Here is a 22232-nt window from a genome sequence, read left to right as displayed (position 1 = left end):
GGGTAGGGCTGACTGTGCAATTAGTTTAAGAGAATTTTGTAACTTACCTCCTCTCCTTATTCCACCAGGTTATATATATTGGTTTAAATATACATTTTCATTCAAGGTTAATTAAGTTCCCTAAAACTAAGAGTTCTGAGATAGCTTTGTCAACAGAGTGGTTGGAATATGCATCTTCTTTGTAATTTGTTCCCGGTCACCAGTAAAATTCCTTGCAAGGGAACTTTCAAGCCCATTATGTGTCTTGTGTGTGGTATGCACACGAGCCTAGGGGTCAGCACTGCTGTTCAGAAGCAACTTGGTAAAAGCTAAAAAAAATGTGGCCGATGAAAAACTCCACAGCAGCTCTGCAAGCAGAGAATTAATGACTCACTGGAATCAGTAGGAGCCTTTACTTCTAAATACTCATTAGTTACAGCAGTGAGGCCTGATGTTATGCAAGTTAGAGAGGGAAAGAGGGGACTGCCCCTCCCCATTGTCTATTTTGAACAGAATATGCACATTTAACTCAAAGTGCTGAATGATTCAAATACATCAAACCAACTATTCATCAGTTTCCCAGCTTCCTGAGCACCACTTTGCATCTGTGTAAAGCCAACAATAGAGGAAATGCTTGTTATGACCCCACTATAATATTAAAATCCAGAGGGGCTGATAGCTTGGTGAAAACATAAAAATGCATTTTCCTTTAGAAATAGTTCCACCAAAGTCATCTTTGTGTTTCTTTTTTCCTACTTTGCCTATACAACAAGAACCTCTGACTGAAATAGGAACTTGATAAAATTGCTTTTGCCTGCTTTTTTCTCCTGTGCTACCACTGTTCATTATTGCTGTGAGGCCACCCGTTGAATAAAGAACAGGAGCTGAACGGCCATTTCAGACTGCTGCGAATGCCCCCAGTTTTAACTATGACTGGAGCTAGGAGGGTGAGAAGGGAAGTGGCAAGAGATGACCATTTTAGAGGGGAGTCGGGACAAAAATAGGGACCACCTTGTGTGTGTGACTCATGTTGAAGAGTTTGCACTTCATCCCAAGGGAATGAGAAGTTTCTGAAATATTTTAATCTGGGGAATGGAAAGATCATGTCTGTATTTTAAAATCTCTGGCTGCTTTGTGTATGTGAACTCTAAGAGTGAGTTTGGCGGAAAGAAGACTGATTAGTAGACTGTTGCCAGAGAAGTGATGGGTAGTTTGGATTAATGTAATGTAGGTGTGAAGTGGAGGGATTCACGATGCATTTGGTATGTTGTTGGAGATGAGGGAGAAGAAATCAAAATTGTGACTGGGTCATTTTCACAGCTGGGCAGATGGTGTTGCCATTCATTGTGCTGGGATATGTGAGAGAAAAATCAAGTGAAGGGGGAATATCAAAAATTCTGCCTTGGGCATGCTGAATTAGGGTGCCTGTGGAACTGATAAGTGGCCATGTTAAGGCAGCTGGATTAACAGGTCTGAATCTTAGCAGAATGGCCTGGGCTGGAGAGGCATATTTGAGAAACATCAGAGTATGGATGGTAATTGTGAGTTTGAATAAGATTACTAAGGGAGGTATGTTGTTTGAGAACCATAGTATCTGGCATATTACTAACAGTAATAACTTTTTTTAAAAGCAGCTTTATTGACATACAATGAACTGCACATATTTAAGTATACAATTTGATGAGTTGATATATGTATATACTCACAATACATCACCCCAATCAGGATAATAAATTGTTAAGTTAAATTAAATTTGGCCTGAGGCTGCCTTCTGACTTTGAGCCCTAACTTAATGAACTGTAAATAACTGAAAGCCTGACTTAGGAGTGGCAGAGGCATTTGAACCAGAGTGACTCCATCTTGAATAGGGGCTGGGCAAAATAAGGCCAAGACCTATTGGGCTGCATTCCCAGAAGGATAGGCATTCTTAATCACAGGATGACACAGCAGGTCAGCAGAAGAAACAGGTCACAGAGACCTTGCTGATAAAACAGGATGTGGTAAAGAAGCTGGCCAAAATCCACCAAAACCAAGATGGTGATGAAAGTGACTTCTGGTCGTCATCACTGCTCGTTATATGCCAATTATAATGCATTAGCATACTAGAAGACACTCCCACCAGTGCCAGGATAGTTTACAAATGTCATGGTGATATGGTTTGGTTCTATGTCCCCACCCAAATCTCACCTTGAATTATAATCCCTATAATCCCCATATGTCAAGGGCAGAACCAGGTAGAGATAATTGGATCATGGGGGATGGCTTCCCCCATGCTGTTCTCATGATAGTGAGTGAGTTCTCAAGAGATCTGATGATTTTATAAGCATCTGGCATTTCCCCTGCTTGCACTCACTCCGTCCTGCCTCCCTGTGAAGAAGGTGCCTGCTTCTCCTTTGCCTTGCACCGTAATTGTAGGTTTCCTAAGACCTTCCCAGCAATGCAGAACTGTGATTCAATTAAACCTCCTTCCTTTATATATTACCCAGTCTCAGATATTTCTTCATAGTAGCATGAAAATGGACTAATAAACATGGCAACATCCGAAAGTTACCCTATATGGTCTAAAAAGGGGAGGGGCCCCCAGTTCTGGGAAATCTCTGCTCCTTTCCCTGAAAACCCATGAGTAATCCACCCCTTGTTTAGCATATAATCAAAAAATAACCATAAGTATACTCAGTCAAGCAGCCCATGCCACTTCTCTGCCAATGGAATAGCCATTCTTTTATTCTTTACTTTCTTAATAAACTTGCTTTCACTTTATGGACTCATCCCAAATTCTGTCTTACATGAGGTCCAAGAACTCTCTCTTGGGATTTGTATTTAGACGCTTTTCCAGTAAAAAAACACAATACCCCAAAGTTTGGTACCTTGGTGTGCTGAGTACTCTAAAGGAGATTTGAAGTCCTCAGAGGCAAGGTCTCTCTGACCCTCTCCTATCCTCCTCTATCCCCCATTTTCTCCTAGAAAAGTGTCATAGCAACCAGAATTCCTCTTTCCCAACACAGGTCATAGAGCCTAGAAAGGTCATTCTCTGACCTTCCCCCTTCTCCCTTGAGACCCTCATGTGACAGGTGTCCTGTCCTATACCCAGAGGAAAGAAATGCTACACAGAGAGGCCAAGAAACATATGAATGGACTGGCCTTATTGAGCTTCCCCCCTCAGTCTATTACCATTAGATCGTACCCTTTTGTCCAATCACATTTCCACATAGCTGTCCTTTCTTCATTGAACCTAAGCACAAAAACATAGTTTGTCCTGGGTCTTTGGGTCTGAAGGCTCCCATATCACACAGAACCTTGATTAAATAAATTTGTCACGTTTCCTCTTGTTAACCTGCGTGTTGTTACAGGAGTGTTGGCCATGACTCTTATGGTGAGGAAAGGTAGCACACATTTCTACCCCTACACTTGTATGTTAATCTTTCAAATTTTAGCCACTCTAACAGCTGTGTAGTGATACGGTCAGCTGTTCATATCCATGGGTTCCACATATGTGGATTCAACCAACTGCAGGTAGAAAACATTTTTTAAAAATTGCATTTGTGCTGACATGCACAGACGTTTTTGTCTTGTCATTTTCTAAACAATACAGTGTAACAACTATTTACATGGTGCTTACATTGTATTAGGTATTATAAGTAATCCAGAGATGATTTAAGGTATATGGGAGGAAGTGTATAGGTTATATGCAAACACCTATGCCACTTTGTGTATCAGTGACTTGAGCATCCACAAATGTGGGTATCGGTGGGAGGTCCTGGAGCCAATCCTCCACAGATATCAGGGAAACACTGTAACCCATTGTGATTGTTTACATTCTTCTCATTGAGTTTTGAGAATTCCTTATATGTTTTGGACACAGGTTTTTTATCTGATGCATGATTTCTAAATATTTATCTCAGATTATAATTGTCTTTACACTTTCTTAACAGGGTATTTTAGAAGACAAAAGGTTTTAATTCCGATGAAGTCTGTTTTATTAATTTATTCTTTCATGGATTATGTTGTTGATATTATGCCTAATCAATCTTTGCATAAACCAAGGTCATGAATTTTTTTTCTGTGTTTCCTTCTAGAAGTTTTATAGTTTTAGATTTTTTATTTGGGTCTATAATCCACTTCAAGTTCATTTTTGTATATGGTACAAGGTAGGGCTCCGAGTTTTGTTTTTTTTAAATATGGATATTCAATTGTTATAGCACCATTTGTTGAAAAGATTAACATATCTTGGCTGGGCGCGGTGGCTTACGCCTGTAATCCCAGCACTTTGGGAGGCCGAGGCGGGTGGATCACGAGGTCAAGAGATCGAGACCATCCTGGTCAAAATGGTGAAACCCCGTCTCTGCTAAAAATACAAAAAATTAGCTGGGTATGGTGGCGCGTGCCTGTAATCCCAGCTACTCAGGAGGCTGAGGCAGAAGAATTGCCTGAACCCAGGAGGCGGAGGTTGCGGTGAGCCGAGATCACGCCATTGCACTCCAGCCTGGGTAACAAGAGCGAAACTCCGACTCAAAAAAAAAAAGAAAAGATTAACATATCTCTAGTGAATTGCCTTTGTACCATTGCAGAAAATCAGTTGTCAATTATGCATGGATCTATTACTGGATTTTCTATTCTGTTCTGCTGATTTATGTGTTGATCTTTACATTAATACCACACTGTCTTGTTTACTATAGCTTTATAATGAGTCTTGAAATCAGTAGCATTAATTCTCCAACTTTGTTCTTTGCATAGTAGTTTTGGCTATTCTAGATATTTTACAATTTCTTATGAATTTCCATGTATCAGCTTGTCAATTCTAAAATCATTCTAGAATTTTTATTGGGATTGTACTGAATCTATAGACCAATTTGAAGAGAATTGATATCTTAATAATATTGAGTCTTTTGGCCCATGAACACAGTATATCACTGTTTATTTAAGGTTTCTTTATCTCAGCAATGTTTTTTAGTTTCCACGTTTGACAGATTACTCCATAAGTATTTCCAGTTTGTTAATGAAAATGTAAATGGTAATTTTAAAAAATTTTAATTTTTGTTGCTAGAAGATAAAAATGCAGTTTTTGTTTATTTGATTTTTATACATTGATCTTGTATCCTTCAGCCTTAGTAAACCCATTTATTAGTCTTGCAGTGTTTTTCTAGACATCAGATTTTTCACATGGACAGTACAAGTAGGCAATTACAGATGATTAGATTTTTCATATAGTTAATGTTAGTCCGCGAATAAAGTCTTCTTCATTTCAAATATGGATGCCTTTTATTTCCTTTACTTGTCTTGTTGCACTAGCTAGAATTTCAGTACAACATTGAATAGAGATGATGAGGGCGGACATCCTTTTCTTGTCACTGAACTTAGAAGGAAAGCATTCAGTGTTTTACCATTAAGTATGAAGTTAGCTGTAGGATGTTAGTAAACATCCTTTATCAGGTTTAGGCCAGCTCCCTTCTATTTTTATTTTGCTGAGAGATTTTTATCAGGAATTGATTTTGGATTTGGTTAAACATTTTGGTGCATCTGTTAAAATAATCATATGATTTTTCTTTTTAAATAGAGTATTTAATATAGTAAATGACATTAATTTTTAAATGGTTTTTAAGACAAAATTCATATAAAATTTACCATTTTAAATTATATAGTGGCATTTAGTACATTCACAATGGCATTTAGTACATTCACATTAGCATAATGTTTTTGATCATCCATGTTGTAGCATGGATTGCTACTTCATTTCTTCTTGTGGCTGAACAATATTTTATTGTATGTATATACCATAATTTGCATATCCATTCATGCATCAATGGACTTTTGGGTTTCACCATTTGGCTTTTATGAATAGTGCTGCTATATAAACATGTGTGCACATGTGTTTTGTTTGAGTACCAGTTTTCAGTTCTTCTGAGTATATACTTAGGAGTAGAATTCTACGGTCATATAGTTATTCTACATTTAATGTTTTGAGGAACTGCCAAATTGTTTTTCATAGTGACTGAACCATTTCAGATTCCTACCGTAAAGGTATGAGGGTTCCAGTGGCTTGACATCTTCATCAGTTTTTTAAAAATAGCTATCCTGCTGTGTGTGAACTGGTAGCTCATTTGGTTTGTATTTCCCTAAAGACTAATGATGTTGAGCATCTTTTCATGTGTTTTTTGGCCATTTGTAAATTTTCTTTGGAGAAATGACTACTTGAGTCCTTTGTCCACTTTTTGATTGAAAATGACGTTGAATTTTAAATATTAAACTAACTGTGCATTACTGGAATAAACCCTATTAGGTCATTATGTGTTATCCTTCTTATAAATTGCTGGATTGAATTGCTGAAATTTTGTTTTAATTTTTTCTCCTGTGAAAATCTATGAAGGGTATTAATCTGTAGTTTTCTTGTCATATCTTTGTCTGGTTTTGGTTTCATGATAATGTTGGTCTCATAGAATAAATTAGGAAATATTATTTCCTTTTCAGTTTTATGCAAGAGTTTGTATAGAGTTGGTATTATTTCTCCTTTAAAAATTTAGTAGAATTTACCAGTAAAGCCATCTGGGCCTCCAGTTTGCTTTGTGGGAAGGTTTTTTAAACTACAGCCTCAGTTACTTGAGTAGATATAGGGCTGTTCACATTATGTGTTTCTTCTATTGTGAGTTTTAGTAGTTTGTGTCTTTGAAATAATTTGCCAATTTCATCTTGGTTGTTGAATTTATTGGCTTAAAGCTGTTAATGATATATAATTTGTATCCTTTTAATATCTAAAGAATCTTTAGTCCTATCACCTCTCTCTTTCCGGATATTGGTAACTGCTCTATCCTTTTCCTTGTTTCCTGTTCAGCATGGCTAGACACTAATCAGTTCTATAAACAGCTTGTAATTTCATTAACCTTCTCTAGTGTTTTTCTGTTTTCTATTTCATTGATTTCTGCTCTGATCATTATTATTTTCCTTCTACTTTGGGTTTAATTTGTTCTTTTTTTCTAGTTTCTTAGGATGGAAGCTGAAGTCATTGATTTGAGGTTTTTTGGTTTTTTCTAATATAGGCTTTTAGTGCTGTAAAATCCTAGTTACTGTTTTATTGGCATCTCATACATTTTAATATGTTATGTTTTCATTTTCATTCAATTATTCATCCAGTTACCTTCTCATTTCCCTTTGATTTCTTCTTTAACCTACAGGTTATTTAGTAGTATATTATTTACTTTCAAATTTGGGAGATTTTTCAGAGATCTTTCTGATGATTTCTAATTTAATTCCCTGCAGTCAGAGAACAGATTTGCATGATTTGTATACTTTTAAATTCATTGAGACCAGCTTTATGGCCCCAAATATGGTCTATCTTGGTAAATGTACCATGTGCACTTGAAAAGAATGTGTATTCTACCCTTCTTATGTGGAGCGTTCTATAAATATCGATTAGGTCAAGTTGTTCAAATCTTCTATATTCTGATTTTCTGCCTACTTGTTTCAACAATTATCAAGAGAAGGGTATTGAAATTATTGACTATAATTGTGATTTCATCTATTTCTTCTTGCAGTTCTATCAGCTTTTGCTTCATGTATTTGGAAACACTGTAATAGCTGCATGAACACTTAGGACAGTATATCCTCTTCATTAGTTGACCTCTTTACCATGATGTAATGAATTTCTTTGTCCCTGATGATATTCTTTGCTCCGAAATCGATGTTGTCTGATAATATGCCACTTTAGCTTTCTTTTAATTGGTAGTAACATGGTATATTTTTTCTATATTTTTCTGTTAACCTCTATGTACTTTTATATTTGAAGTACCATTCTTATAAGCGTCATTCAATTAGGTCTTGCTTTATTATCCAGTTTGACAATTGTGACCTTTTAATTGGTCTATTTGGACTACTTGCATTTAATTTAATTATTGATATGGTTACACTTAAATCTGTCATCTCGCTATTTGTTTCCTGTTTGTCCAATGTTTTTCTTTGTTTCTTTTTTCTCTTTTTCTTCTTTCTTTTGCATTAATCAGATTTTTCTTATGATTCCATTTCATGTCTTGTTGGATCATTCACTATTGTTGGGACAGAAAACTTTTGCTCTGCCCTTTTATGTTCAGTGTTTAGGGTCTGTAAATTAAACTGAAAAAGATTAGCAAGAGAAAGAACAGATTTAATTATATACATATGCACGAAAGTTTACGAAGAAATGTGACTTAAGACAGAATTCGGGGCTTGTATATACTGTCTAGGGGATGGGAAGGAGTAGAAGGGTACTTCTGGAAGAGCAAATGACTTACTAGAAAAGAGGGAGAAAGGGCACTTAGGAAGAAACAAATGACTTTTTGGAAGGATAGATGGGCCCTTAAGAGAATAGATAGGAGATGTGATAGTTTTTTGTATGTCTCTTTGAGTGTGATGCCAACTTCCCCTCTGAGAAGAGAAGACGACAGTTGCTCCTGGAGAGGGGATTTGTGACAATTGAGTTCTTTTGGGGGGCACTGCTTTTAGGCAGAGAAAGTTTTTCAGGAACTCAAAGGCCTTCTGCTCAAAATAATTTTTATGCTACAGTGGCTTATTCCAGACCCTTTCATTATAACTGTTCAATTTGTTATTATATTGATTGTTTTAGGGTTTGCAGTATATGCCTTTAGCTTAGCACAATGTACCTTCCAATGATGTGTATGGTATAGTATAGTAATCTTAAAATGGTATAAATCCATTTCTCCCTATTAAATTTTGTGCTATTATTCCATACCTTACTTTTCATGTTTTAAGCCCCATACTGCATTGCTGTTTTTGATAGTCAATTATCTTTTAAAGAGATTTAAATAACAAGAAAAAAACTAATATAGTTATCTAAGTAGTTACCATTTCTTGTGCTTTTTAATCCTTTGTGCAGATCCATAGTTCCATCTGGTATCATTTCTCTTGTGCCTAAAATACTTCGTTTAACATTTCTTGTAGTATGGGTCAGTTGGTGATGAATTATTTTGCTTTCTTTTTAAATGTCTTAAAATGTCTTTATTTTGCTTTCATTTTAGAAAGATATTTTCACAGGGTATAAATGCCTAAATTGAAAGTTTCTTCTTTCTATATTTTAAGTACATTGCTCCTCTTATTTCTGGCTTGCATTGTTTCATATGAGAAATCTGTCAACTTTATTTTTGTTCTCTGTATGTAATGTATGTTTTTTCTTTGACTAATTTCAACATTTTCCATTTATCACTGATTTTAAACAATTTGTTTATGATAATGATGAGCCTTGGGCTAGTTTTCTTGTGCTTGGGATTTGTTAAACTTCTTGGAACTTTAGATTTATAGTTTTCATAAAATTTGGGAAATATTTGGCCATATTTTCTTCAAGTGCTTTTTTTTGAGGGGGGGGGGACAGAGTTTTGCTTTTGTTGCCCAGGCTGAAGTGCAATGGCACGGTCTCAGCTCACTGCAACCTCCACCTCCCAGGTTCAAGCGATTCTCCTGCCTCAGCCCCCCTAGTGGCTGGGGTTACAGCTGCTCACCACCACGCCTGGCTAATTTTTGTATTTTTAGTAGAGACGGGGTTTCACTATGTTGGCCACTCCTGACCTCAGGTGATCCACCCACCTTGGCCTCCCAAAGTGCTGGGATTACAGTCGTGAGCCACCACGCCTGGCCCAAGTGCTTTTTTAGTTACCACTCCTCTCTCTTTTCTATTGGTGACTCCTATTACATATATATTAGGCTGCTTAAAGCTTTCCTATGGTCACTGATGCTTTGTTCACCCTTTTCTCTCTCTCTCTCTCTCTCTCTGTGTGTGTGTGTGTGTGTGTGTGTGTGTGTGTGTGGTTTGTATTGGATACTGTCTTTTGCTCAGTCTTCGAGTTCATTAATAATTTTTCTGCAATATCTAATCTGCCATTAATCCCATCCACTATATCTTGTACTATACGTGGTGTTAGATTTAGGTCTTTTTATATCATTCATGTCCCTACTTAACATGCTCAGTTTTTCCTCTAGCTTCATGTATATATGGAATAAAGTTATAATAATGGTTCAAATATCCTTATCTACTAATTTTATCATCTAAGCAATTTCTGTGTCTGTTTTGAGTAATTTTTCTCCCCATTATGGATAATATTTTCCTGCTTTTTGCATGCTTGCTAATTTTTTTTTAGATGCCAAAATTTAGACTTTTATTTTGTGGTATGCTGAATATATTTGCATTCTCATAAACAGTTGCGAGCTTTGTTCTGGGCTATGGTTAAGTTACTTGGAAACAATTTCCTTCTTTAAGGTCATGCTTTTAAGCTTTGTTAGGCAAGACAAGAGCAGTCTTTAGTTTAGGGCTAATTTTTTCCCAATACTAAGGCAAACCCTTCTTTGCACTCTACCCAATTTTTCAACATTAGTAAAGTTTTTGGCTCTGACTGATGAGAACAAGAATGTGGTGGGCAGAATTCTAAGATGCCTGCCAGTGACCCATACTTTTATGTAATGCCTTCCCATTTGAGTATGGTTGTGAATCATGAATATGTTAGGATAGACACTTCCACAATTAAGTTATGTTATATGGTACAATTGATTTGGCCAGGCACAGTGGCTCACACCTGTAATTCCAGCATTTTGGGAGGCCAAGTCGGGTGAATCACTTGAGTCCAGGAATTCGAGACCAACCTGACCAACGTGGTGAAACCCCGTCTCTACTAACGATACAGACATTAGCTGGGCGTGGTGGTGGGTGTCTGTAGTCCCAGCTACTCAGAAGGGTGAGACAGGAGAATCGCATGAACCCTGGAGGTGGAGATTGCAGTGAGCTGAGATCACACCATTGTACTCCAGCCTGGGAGACAGAACGAGACTCCGTCTCAAAAAAAAAAAAAAGGAATTACGTAATTTTTAGTTGGTGGTGTTCTAGTTCTAATGCCGGCTCTAGTGGCAGTTTAGTTGGTAGTGTTCTAAACATTTTGCTCTTTGGCTTCATATGCATCATACCTCTTGCTAGTTTCCACAGTGTTTAGCATGATGTCTTATATATAGTAAGCACTCAATAAATGCTTGACTTTGCTTTTTTAATTTGATTTTGTAAAACCATTTATTTTCAGTGAACTTTCAGAATTACTGTGGATACTATTTCACATTAGTTTTCAAAAGTATCATTGTATAACTACAGCCAAACTAGATAAATATATGGATATATACATGTCAATATTCTATGTTGTCATGTTATGCTGGCTTCCCCTAAGAACAGATCCTAAGATTAAGTCTTGTTGGCAGGTGTGATTCCAGGAAGCAGTTGTGCACAAGAAGCAGAGTGGAACAGGGAGGGAGGAAAACAGCCAATCCTAGCAAAAATAGAGTTGGCCACCACTGTAGAAGATTGGTGTTCACTCCACCCAGGATCTTGTGTAAAGTGTTAAGAAATGAGTCTCAGAAGTGTCTGCTCAATAGTCAAAGGAGGAAATCAGTTATCTATTGGCCCCTGTTCCCCATTGGTCAAGAGCAACTCCATGTGTTTTAAACTCCCTCACACTTCCTAGTTGTCTATGTCTAATGCAGAGGAGGTTCCTAGTGATGGACTCAAGCCCCAGGAAAGGAAGTGAGAAGTGTATGGAACCAGCCAAGGAGAGGCATTATCCAATTGCACCGATGTGAAGCCAGTCAAAGTGTGAACGGAACTGGGTGCTGCAGCAATGCCTAGAGTAAAAGGAGAGGCTAAGAGGATTTTGGAATGGTATAGAGGAGTTGTTGAAAATATATTATGCTCTGTAACTTATAACAATATAATCCATTACTGATTTCTAATAGTCTTTTAAATTGATAGCCACACAATTTATATATATATATATACACACACACACATATATATATATATATATATATATATATATACACACACACACACACATACACACACACACACACACACACACACATATATTTATACTTTAAGTTCTGGGGCACATGTGCAGATCTTGCAGGATTATTACATAGGTATACACATGCCATGGTGGTTTGCTGCCTCCATTCCCCCATCACCTACATTAGGTATTTCTCCCAACGTTATCCCTCCCCAACCTCCCCACCCCCTGCCATCCCTCCCCTAGCCCCCCAACCCTCAACAGACCCCAATGATGTTCCCTTCCCTGTGTCCCTCTGATCTCATTGTTCAACACCCACCTATGAGTGAGAACATGCGGTGTTTGGTTTTTTGTTCTTGTGTCAGTTTGCTAAGAATGGTTTCCAGATTCATCCATGTCCCTGGAAAGGACACGAACTCATCCTTTATTTATGGCTGCATAGTATTCCATGGTGTATATGTGCCACATTTTCTTTATCCAGTCCATCATTGATGGGCATTCGGGTTGGTTCCAGGTCTTTGCTATTGTAAAGAGTGCCACAGTGAACATATGTGTGCATGTGTCTTTGTAATAGAATGATTTATAATCCTTTGGGTATATACCCAGTAATGGGATCGCTGGGTCAATTGGTATTTCTGTTTCTAGATCCTTGAGGAATTGCCACACTGTCTTCCACAATGGTTGAACTAATTTGCACTCCCACCAACAGTGTAAAAGCTTTCCTATTTCTCCACATCCTCTCCAGCATCTGGTGTCTCCAGATTTTTTAATGATTACCATTCTAACTGGTGTGAGATGGTATCTCAATGTGGTTTTGATTTGCATTTCTCTAATGACAAGTGATGATGAGCATTTTTTCATATGTTTGTTGGCTGCATAAATGTCTCATTTTGAAAAGTGTCTGTTCATATCCTTTGCCCACTTTTCGATGGGGTTGTTTTTTTCTTGTAAATTTGTTTAAGTTCTTTGTAGATTCTGAATATTAGCCCTTTGTCAAATGGGTAGCTTGTGAAAATTTTTTCCCATTCTGTTGGTTGCTGGTTCACTCTTATGATTGTTTCTTTTGCTGTGCAGAAGCTCTTAAGTTTCATTAGATCCCATTTGTCTATTTTGGCTTTTGTTGCCATTGCTTTTGGTGTTTTAGTCATTAAATGCTTGCCTATGCCTGTGTCCTAAATGGTTTTGCCTAGGTTTTCTTGTAGGGTTTTTGTGGTGTTAGGTCTTATGTTTAAATATTTAATCCATCTGGAGTTAATTTTTGTATAAGGTGTAAGGAAGGGGTCCAGTTTCAGCTTTCTGCACAAGGCTAGCCAGTTTTTCCAACACCATTTATTAAACAAGGAATCCTTTCCCCATTGCTTGTTTTTGTCAGGTTTGTCAAAGATCAGTTGGTTGTAGATGTGTGGTGTTACTTCCGAGGCCTCTGTTCTGTTCCATTGGTCTATATCTCTGTTTTGGTACCAGGACCACACTGTTTTGATTAGTGTAGCCTTGTACTATAGTTTGAAGTCAGGTAGTGTGATGCCTCCAGCTTTGTTCTTTTTGCTTAGGATTGTCTTGGTTATGTGGGCTCTTTTTTGGTTCCATATGTAGTTTAAGATGTTTTTTTCCAGTTCTGTGAAGAAGGTCAATGGTAGCTTGATGGGGATAGCATTGAATCTAGAAATTACTTTGGGCAGTATGGCCATTTTCACAGTATTGAGTCTTCCTACCCATGAGCATGGAATGTTTTTCCATCTGTTTGTGTCCTCTCTTATTTCCTTGAGCACTGATTTGTAGTTCTCCTTGAAGAGGTCCTTAATGTCCTTTGTTAGTTGTATTCCTAGGTATTTTATTTTCTTTTTGGCAATTGTGAATGGGAGTTCACTCATGATTTGGCTCTCTGTTTGTCTGTTATTGGTGTATAGGAATGCTTCTGATTTCTGCACATTGATTTTGTATCCTGAGACTTTGCTGAAATTGCTTATCATCCTAAGGAGATTTTGGGCTGAGGTGATGGGGTCTTCTAAATATATAATCATGTCATCTGCAAACAGAGACAATTTGACTTCCTCTCTTCCTAACTGAATACCCTTCATTTCTTTTTCCTCCTGATTGCTCTGGCTAAAACTTTCAATACTATGTTGAATTAGGAGTGGTGAGAGAGGGTACTCTTGTCTACTGCCAGTTTTCAAAGGGAATGCTTCCTGTTTTAGCCCATTCAGTATGATACTGACTGTGAGTTTGTCATAAATAGCTTTTATTATTTTGAGATACGTTCCATTTATTCCTAGTTTATTGAGAGTTTTTAGCATACAGGGCTGTTGAATTTTGTCGAAGGCCTCTTCTGCATCTATTGAGATGATCATGTGGTTTTTGTCTTTGGTTCTGTTTATGTGATAGATTATATTTATAGATTTGCATATGTTGAACCAGCCTTGCATCCCCAGGATGAAGCTTATTTGATTGTGATGGATAAGCTTTTTGATGTGCTGTTGCATTTGGTTTGCTAGCATTTTACTGAAGATTTTTGTGTTGATGTTCATCATGGATATTGGCCTGAAATTTTCTTTTTTAGTTGTCCTCTGCCAGGTTTGGGTATCAGGATGATGTTGGTCTCATAAAATATGTTAGGGAGGATTCCCTCTTTTTGTATTGTTTGGAATAGTTTCAGAAGGATTGGTACCTGCTCCTCTTTATACATCTGATAGAATTTGGCTGTGAACCCATTTGGACCTGGACTTTTTTTGGTTGGTAGGCTATTAATAGCTGCCTCAACTTCGGACTTTGTTATTGGTCTTTTCAGGGATTCAACTTCTTCTGGGTTTAGTCTTGGGAGGGTGTAAGTGTCCAGGAATTTATCCATTTCTTCTAGATTTACTGGTTTATGGATATCCACACAATTTTGAGTATCCTCAAGCTGCAGAAAGACTCTAAGGAAGTGATGAGAATAAGCCAGTAAAGGGGAATGCACCCAAATTATCAATAATATTCTTGAAATAATCATTTTTAAAAGTATTATTGTTAATTAGAGTTCTGCTTCAAGTCAAAATGTAGGTATCAGGTTCCAGATTTATCCACTTGCCTAAAACAACTAAAAAACTGTTCAAGATATATGAAGCAATTAGTTTTCAAGATACTGGATTTCAGGCAATGAAGGAGAGTGATCCATGAGAAAGAGGAAAGTGGTAAACCTCACTATAATACCAGATTACTGCCTAGAGAGATTTTCTTGCCACTGTTGAAGGAAGAGGTAAACCAAGTTGAATATAGCAAACTCCATGACTACAGGAGATGGGGCCAAGAGTCTATGAGTACGCAAGGAGCTAGAGTTTGCAGAGCAGATTATTTGAGAGGAGAGAACTTCACAGAGATAGAACTTCAAAGATCTGCAGGGGGCCCCTCACATATTTAGCTGATTACTAAGCAGTGTATGTGTGCAAGGAAACTACCCAAGAATGGGGAAAGAAGCACCTGAAGGGATTAGAAGAAATAATACTTGGCACACAAAGATAGTAATAATGCCTGTTCTCAGCAAACTGACTGCAAATTCTTATAATTCATGGACTGTTGTACCCAGAAGTTTCTTGCCTCAGTAATGAGGAATAATTAATCCTAGAGGAAGCATGGTTTTAACCCACCTAACAAATTTCAAAAGCAAGACCTAGAAGGATCAAGCTGTTTCCAAGTAATTTAGCCATGACCTAGAAAAAAAGCCGAAGAATATCTATAGGAATACATTAATATCTAGCACTTAAAAAGGTCAAATTCACAAGGTATGGCATCCAGCAAAAAGCTACCAGGCATGCATAGGAAAGGAAACTTCAACTCACAATGAGAAAAAAAAAATCAGTAGGAACTGATCTAGACCTGACATAGATGTTCTAATTAGCTGACAAGGACAATCAAACAGCTATTATTAACTATCCTCCATATGATCAAAAAATTAATAAGAGATATGGAAGATAAGAAAAGACTGGACTTCTGATAAAAACTATAATGTGTGTGGTGAGATGAAAAATATCATAAATGTGATTCATTGAAGATCAGACTTTGCAGAAGAAAAGATTAGCAATAGAAATCCCAAAATGAAGCTCTGGTAAGAAGATTGTAAAAAAAAAAAAAAAAAAAGAGGACCTCAGTGAACTGTGAAACAACTTCAAGCATTCTAATGGGTGATTATAGTACCAGAGGGAGAAGAAAGACAGGCAAATAATGGCCCAAAGTTTTTCAAATGTTATCAAAACTAGTAACACATGAATCCAAGAATATTAAAAAGCAAGCACAAGAAATATTAAGAAAATCAGACCAAGGAACATGATAAACTGCTCAGAACTACATATAGATTGAAAATCTTAAAAGCAGCCACAGAAAAATTATATGTTCTGGACAGAGGAACAAAAAGATTTCAGCAGATTTTTCTTCAGAAACAATGCAAGCAAGAAGATAGTGGACCAATATCTTTAAAGTACTGGAAAAGTAAAACTGACAATGTAGAATTCTATGCCCAATAAAAGTATCTTTCAAAAATGAAGACAGAACAGGTACTCAAATATTTATGCACAAATGTTCTTAGGGGAAAACAACCCACATGTACATCAATAGATGGATGAGCAAATTATGGCACATATATACGGTGGAATATTATTTAGTCAGAAAAGGATTGAGTTACGGATACATGCTATGACATGGAGGAACCTCAAAAACATGCTAAGTAAAAGAAACCAGATACAAACGGTCACATATTGTATGGCTTCATTCACATGAAATATCTAGAATAGGTAAGTTCATCAAGTCAGAAAGCAGAGTGGGCTGGAGGAAGGAAGGAATGGGGAGTGACTGCTTAATGAAGACAGGGTTTTCTTTGGGGACAATGAAAATGTTTTGGAACTAGATACAGGTGATGGTTGTACAACATGGTGAATGTACAACATGCCACTGAATTTTACACTGTCAAATGGTTAATTTTATGCAATGTGAATTTCACTTCAATAAAAATGTCAGTTGACTATGAACTGGAAGCTCAATATAATAAAGATGTAAATTCTCCCAAATTGAAATACAAATATGCAATTCCCACTAAAATTTCAGCAACATTTTTATAGCTATAGGCAAGATTATTCTAAAATTTATATGGAAAAGGAATGGAACTAGAAAAGCTAAAATGATTTTGAAGAAGGTGAAAGTGGAGGAGTCAGTCCATTTGATTTAAATATTTGTATTATCATAGCTACAATCATCAAGACTGTTTTGCGTTGTAGGACAATAGATCATTGGAGATGGATAGACAACCCAGAAATAGACTCACACAAATACTATCTACTGATTTTTGATAAAAATACTAAAGCAGTTTCACCAAGTGATGCTGAAGTGGTTGAACATTTATAGACAAAAAAAAAAAAAAAAAAGAAAAAGAAAAAGAAAAGAAAAGAAAGGCTTTGACTTAAACTTCATGCTTTATACAGATATCTTAAAAAGGATCATGGACTTAAGTGTAAAATGTAAAGTCACAAAAGGTTTAGGAAAAAACCCAGGAGAAAATACTCAGGAAAGGTTAGGTGAAGAGTTCTTAGATTTAACATCAAAAGTGTGATCCATAAAGGAGAAAAAAAAATCTGATAAATTGGACTTTATCAAAATTAAACATTTGCTCTGCAAAAGACCCTATTAAGAGAATGAAGAGACAAGCTACAGACTCAGGGAAAATCTTTGCAAACCATATATCCCACAAAGGATGTGCAACTAGAATATGTAAATAAGTCTCAAAACTCATTCCATTGCAAATTAGACAAAAGACATGAACCAACATTTCACCAAAGAGGACAGACAGATGAAAAGCACTTGAAAAGACATTCAACATATTTTAACCTTTGGGGTAACACAAACAAAGTTACAATGCAATATCATTACACATCTATTAGAATGGTTTTTAAAAAAGGAAAATAGCGGCAACATAAAATATTGGCTGGTTGTGGAAAAGCTGGATCACTCATACATTGATAGTGGGAATGTTAAATGGTACAGCCACTCTGTAAAACACCTTGATAGTTTCTTTAAACATGCAACTACCATATGATCGCACACTTTCACTCCTGGGTACAAAACCTATATATGAATGGTTATAGTAGTTTTATTTACACTAGCCCAAACAGCCTAGCTGTCCTTCAAAGAGTAAACGGTTAACTGCAGCACCTCCACACTGTGGAATACTACTCAGCAATAAAAAGGAATAAATTGTTGATACAATGTAACAACTTGAATGAATAGACAGATAATTACACTGTGTGAAAAAACCCAATCCCCAAAGATTACATACTGTATTCCATTTATACAGAATTCTTGACAAAATTATAGAAATGAACAGATCAGTGGTTGCCAGAGATTAAAGGGGTAGTGCAGAGGTTGGGAGGAGAAGAAATGGGTGTGGATACAAAAGGGCAAGTGATGAATCCTTGTGATAATGAAAATGTTCTGTCTCTTCACTATCAATATCAGTATTCTGGTGTGATACAGTACTGCAGTTTTTCAAAACGTTACCAACGGGGGATCTGGGTAAGGTCTACATGAGAAGTCTCTATTATTTTTTACAACTGCATGTTAATCTACTATATAAAAATAAAAGATTAATTTTAAAGACTTATAAAGAAAGACAAAAACAGACTTTTTCAGATATAGAAAAAATGAGTGTTTATCATGAGCGATTCTCTCCAGATTGATTTATAGATTCATTATAATCCCAATCACAATGACAACAAGCATTTTTGTAGAAATTTACATATTGATTCTAAAATTCATATGAAATGCAAAGGTAGTCCTTCAGGCAAAAGGAAAATGGCTTCACTGGGGAATTGCACCAAACAGTTCATAAAGAAATAATACTGATTCTACGTAAACTCTTCCAAAAAGTTGAAGAGAACAGAATACTTCCCAATTCATTCTATGAGTTGAACCTTACTCTGATACAAAAACCAGAAAAAGATATTTAAAGGAAAAGAAACTACAGGTCAATATTCCTCGTGAACATAGATGCAAGCTAACTTTCTCTTCCTTACTTTCTTTTCTTCTTTCTTTCTCTTTCTTTCTTTCTTTTTTCTTTCTCTCTGTCTCTCTCTCTTTCTTTCTTTCCCTTTCCCTTCCCTTCCCTCCCCTCCCCTCCCTTCCCCTCCCCTTCCTTCCCTTCCTTTCCTTTCCTTTCTCCCTTTCTCTCTTTCTTTCTCTCTCTCTCTTTCCCTCCCTTCCTCCCTCCCTCCCTCCCTTCTTTCTTTCCTTCCTTCCTTCCTTTTTGAGATGGAGTCTCACTCTGTCTCCCATGCTGGAGTGCAGTGGCGCGATCTCATCTCATTCCAACCTCCACCTCCTGGGTTCCAGCGATTCTCCTATCTCAGCCTCCTGAGTAGCTGGGATTACAAGCGCACGCCACCACACCTAGCTAATTTTTGTATTTTTAGAAGAGGTGGGGTTTCACCATGTTGGCCAGGCTGGTCTCTAACTCCTGACCTCAGGTGATCCAGCCGCTTTGACTTCTCTGGGATTACAGGTGTGAGCCATCTTGCCCAGCCCAAACTTTCTTTTTTTAAAAATTATTTTTTCTAATAATTTATTTTGAAGTCTTTTTAAATTTACAGAAACATTGCAAGAACAGTACAAAGAACTTCTTTATCCCCTTCACCTGGATTCTTGAACATTTCATCACATTTGCTTAATCATCGTCTCTTTTTATATATTTCTATTCATCCTCTATTTTGTTAAGATTTCAAACAACAGTTTTGTTTGATGCTTCATTTTCAGACATTTTAATCAGTCATTACATTGATATTCCATGAGCAAAATTTTTCCAGAACAACAGTATGGAATAGTTCTAAATTATGGTATTGCACAGGTAGAAAAAAATGTTCATATATCATTTTAAAAATTTACTTCTTACTCCACCCTAAATGTCTTCTCAAAGCAGGAAGTCTCAAGCTGACTTAATTTCTTTTTGAGAAGCTTGTTATAGGCTACCTTGACCAAACTCCTTCAAATAGCTGAGGAAATAAAATCCTTGGGAAACCAAAGGGCTCACCTTCACATGATTCAAAATTTCTTAACATAATTTTAGAAAAATAAATCCAATAATCTCTAAAAGCAATAATACCTCATGACCAAGCAGACTTTAGCTAAGGAGTGCAAAGTTGGTTTAACATTAAAAAATCAGTGTTAATAGCAGATTTTTTAAATTACATGATTATTTCAATAGATTTCATAAAAGAATTTGACAAAATCCAAAATTCCTGATTAAAAACTCCCAGCAAAATAGAAGGGAACTTCTTCAAACATGATAAAAAGCACCTACAGAGATACGTTCGTCAGTTTGCTCCTTTTTGCCCGTGGACACCGCCGAAGAAGCATCGTTAAAGTCTCTCTTCTCCCTGCGATCATGTCTAAGTCAGAGTCTCCTAAAGAGCCGGAACAGCTGAGGAAGCTCTTCATTGGAGGGTTGAGCTTTGAAACAACCGATGAGAGCCTGAGGAGCCATTTTGAGCAGTGGGGAACGCTCACAGACTGTGTGGTAACGAGAGATCCAAACACCAAGCCCTCCAGGGGCTTTGGGTTCGTCACGTATGCAACTGTGGAGGAAGTGGATGCAGCCATGAATGCAAGGCCACACAAAGTGGATGGAAGAGTTGTGGAACCAAAGAGAGCTGTCTCAAGAGAAGATTCTCAAAGACCAGGTGCCCACTTAACTGTGAGAAAAATATTCGTTGGTGGCATTAAAGAAGACACTGAAGAGCATCACCTAAGAGATTATTTTGAACAGTATGGAAAAATTGAAGTGATTGAAATCATGACTGACAGAGGCAGTGGCAAGAAAAGGGGCTTTGCTTTTGTAACCTTTGATGACTATGACTCCGTGGATAAGATTGTCATTCAGAAATACCATACTGTGAATGGCGACAACTGTGAAGTTAGGAAAGCCCTGTCAAAGCAAGAGATGGCTAGTGCTTCATCCAGCCAAAGAGGTCGAAGTGGTTCTGGAAACTTTGGTGGTGGTCGTGGAGGTGGTTTCGGTGGGAATGACAACTTTGGTCGCGGAGGAAACTTCAGTGGTCGTGGTGGCTTTGGTGGCAGCCATGGTGGTGGTGGATATGGTGGCAGTGGGGATGGCTATAATGGATTTGGTAATGATGGAGGCAATTTTGGAGGTGGTGGAAGCTACAATGATTTTGGCAGTTACAACAATCAGTCTTCAAATTTTGGACCCATGAAGGGAGGAAACTTTGGAGGCAGAAGTTCTGGCCCCTATGGTGGTGGCGGCCAATACTTTGCCAAACCACGAAACCAAGGTGGCTATGGTGGTTCCAGTAGCAGCAGTAGCTATGGCAGTGGCAGAAGATTTTAATTAGGAAACAAAGCTTAGCAGGAGAGGAGAGCCAGACAAGTGACAGGGAAGCTGCAGGTTACAACAGATTTGTGAACTCAGCCAAGCACAGTGGTGGCAGGGCCTAGCTGCTACAAAGAAGACATGATTTAGACAAATACTCATGTGTATGGGCAAAAAACTCGAGGACTGTATTTGTGACTAATTGTATAACAGGTTATTTTAGTTTCTGTTCTGTGGAAAGTGTAAAGCATTCCAACAAAGGGTTTTAATGTAGATTTTTTTCTTTTTCTTTTTCTTTTTTTTTTTTTTTTGCACCCATGCTGTTGATTGCTAAATGTAATAGTCTGATCGTGACGCTGAATAAATGTCTTTTTTTTTTTAATGTGCTGTGTAAAGTTAGTCTACTCTGAAGCCATCTTGGTAAATTTCCCCAACAGTGTGAAGTTAGAATTCCTTCAGGATGATGCCAGCTTCTATTTGGAATTTATATACAACCTGCTTGGGTGGAGAAGCCATTGTCTTCAGAAACCTTGGTGTAGTTGAACTAATAGTTACTGTTGTGACCTGAAGTTCACGATTAAAAGGGATTACCCAAGCAAAATCATGGAATTACTGGTTATAAAGATGATTGTTGGCACATCCTATGCAATATATCTAAATTGAATAATGGTACCAGATAAAATTATAGATGGGAATGAAGCTTGTGTATCATCCATTATCATGTGTAATCAATAAACGATTTAATTCTCTTGAAAAAAAAAAAAAAGCACCTACAAAAAACCCTACAGCTAACATCACACTTAAAGGTGAGAGACTGAATGCTTTCCTTCTAAGATCAGAAAAAGACTATGATGTACACTTTCACCATTTCTGCTCAGCATTGTACAGCAGGGTATGCAGATGGCAAATAAACACATAAAAAGATGCTCAATATGAATAAGGAAATGCCAACTAAAACCCTAATAAGATAACTATACATACCTAATAGAACATCTCAAATTACACCATCGCATTTGTTGGTGAGGATGTGGAGCAATTGGCATCCTGCTGTTGGGAATATAAACTAGTATGACCACCTTGGAAAACGATTTTGTAGTTTCTTAAAATGTTCAACA

General features: G+C 37.1%; 1 protein-coding gene across 1 annotated transcript; it reads left to right on the top strand.

The window, feature by feature from the left end:
* Window positions 1–20055: 20055 nt before the first annotated feature.
* On the top strand, window positions 20056–21883 carry LOC116536737 (heterogeneous nuclear ribonucleoprotein A1-like). Its single transcript, XM_032258549.1, has one exon. The coding sequence runs from the start codon at window positions 20071–20073 to the stop codon at window positions 21133–21135; it is 1065 nt and encodes a 354-aa protein (XP_032114440.1). The 5' UTR covers window positions 20056–20070; the 3' UTR covers window positions 21136–21883.
* Window positions 21884–22232: the final 349 nt, after the last annotated feature.

Source organism: Sapajus apella, unplaced genomic scaffold (assembly GCF_009761245.1).
Source record: "Sapajus apella isolate SASKATOON/1434 unplaced genomic scaffold, GSC_monkey_1.0 scaffold103, whole genome shotgun sequence".
Taxonomy (NCBI): domain Eukaryota; kingdom Metazoa; phylum Chordata; class Mammalia; order Primates; family Cebidae; genus Sapajus; species Sapajus apella.
Note: the sequence above shows the minus strand (reverse complement) of the source record. Positions and strands in the feature narration are given on the sequence as shown.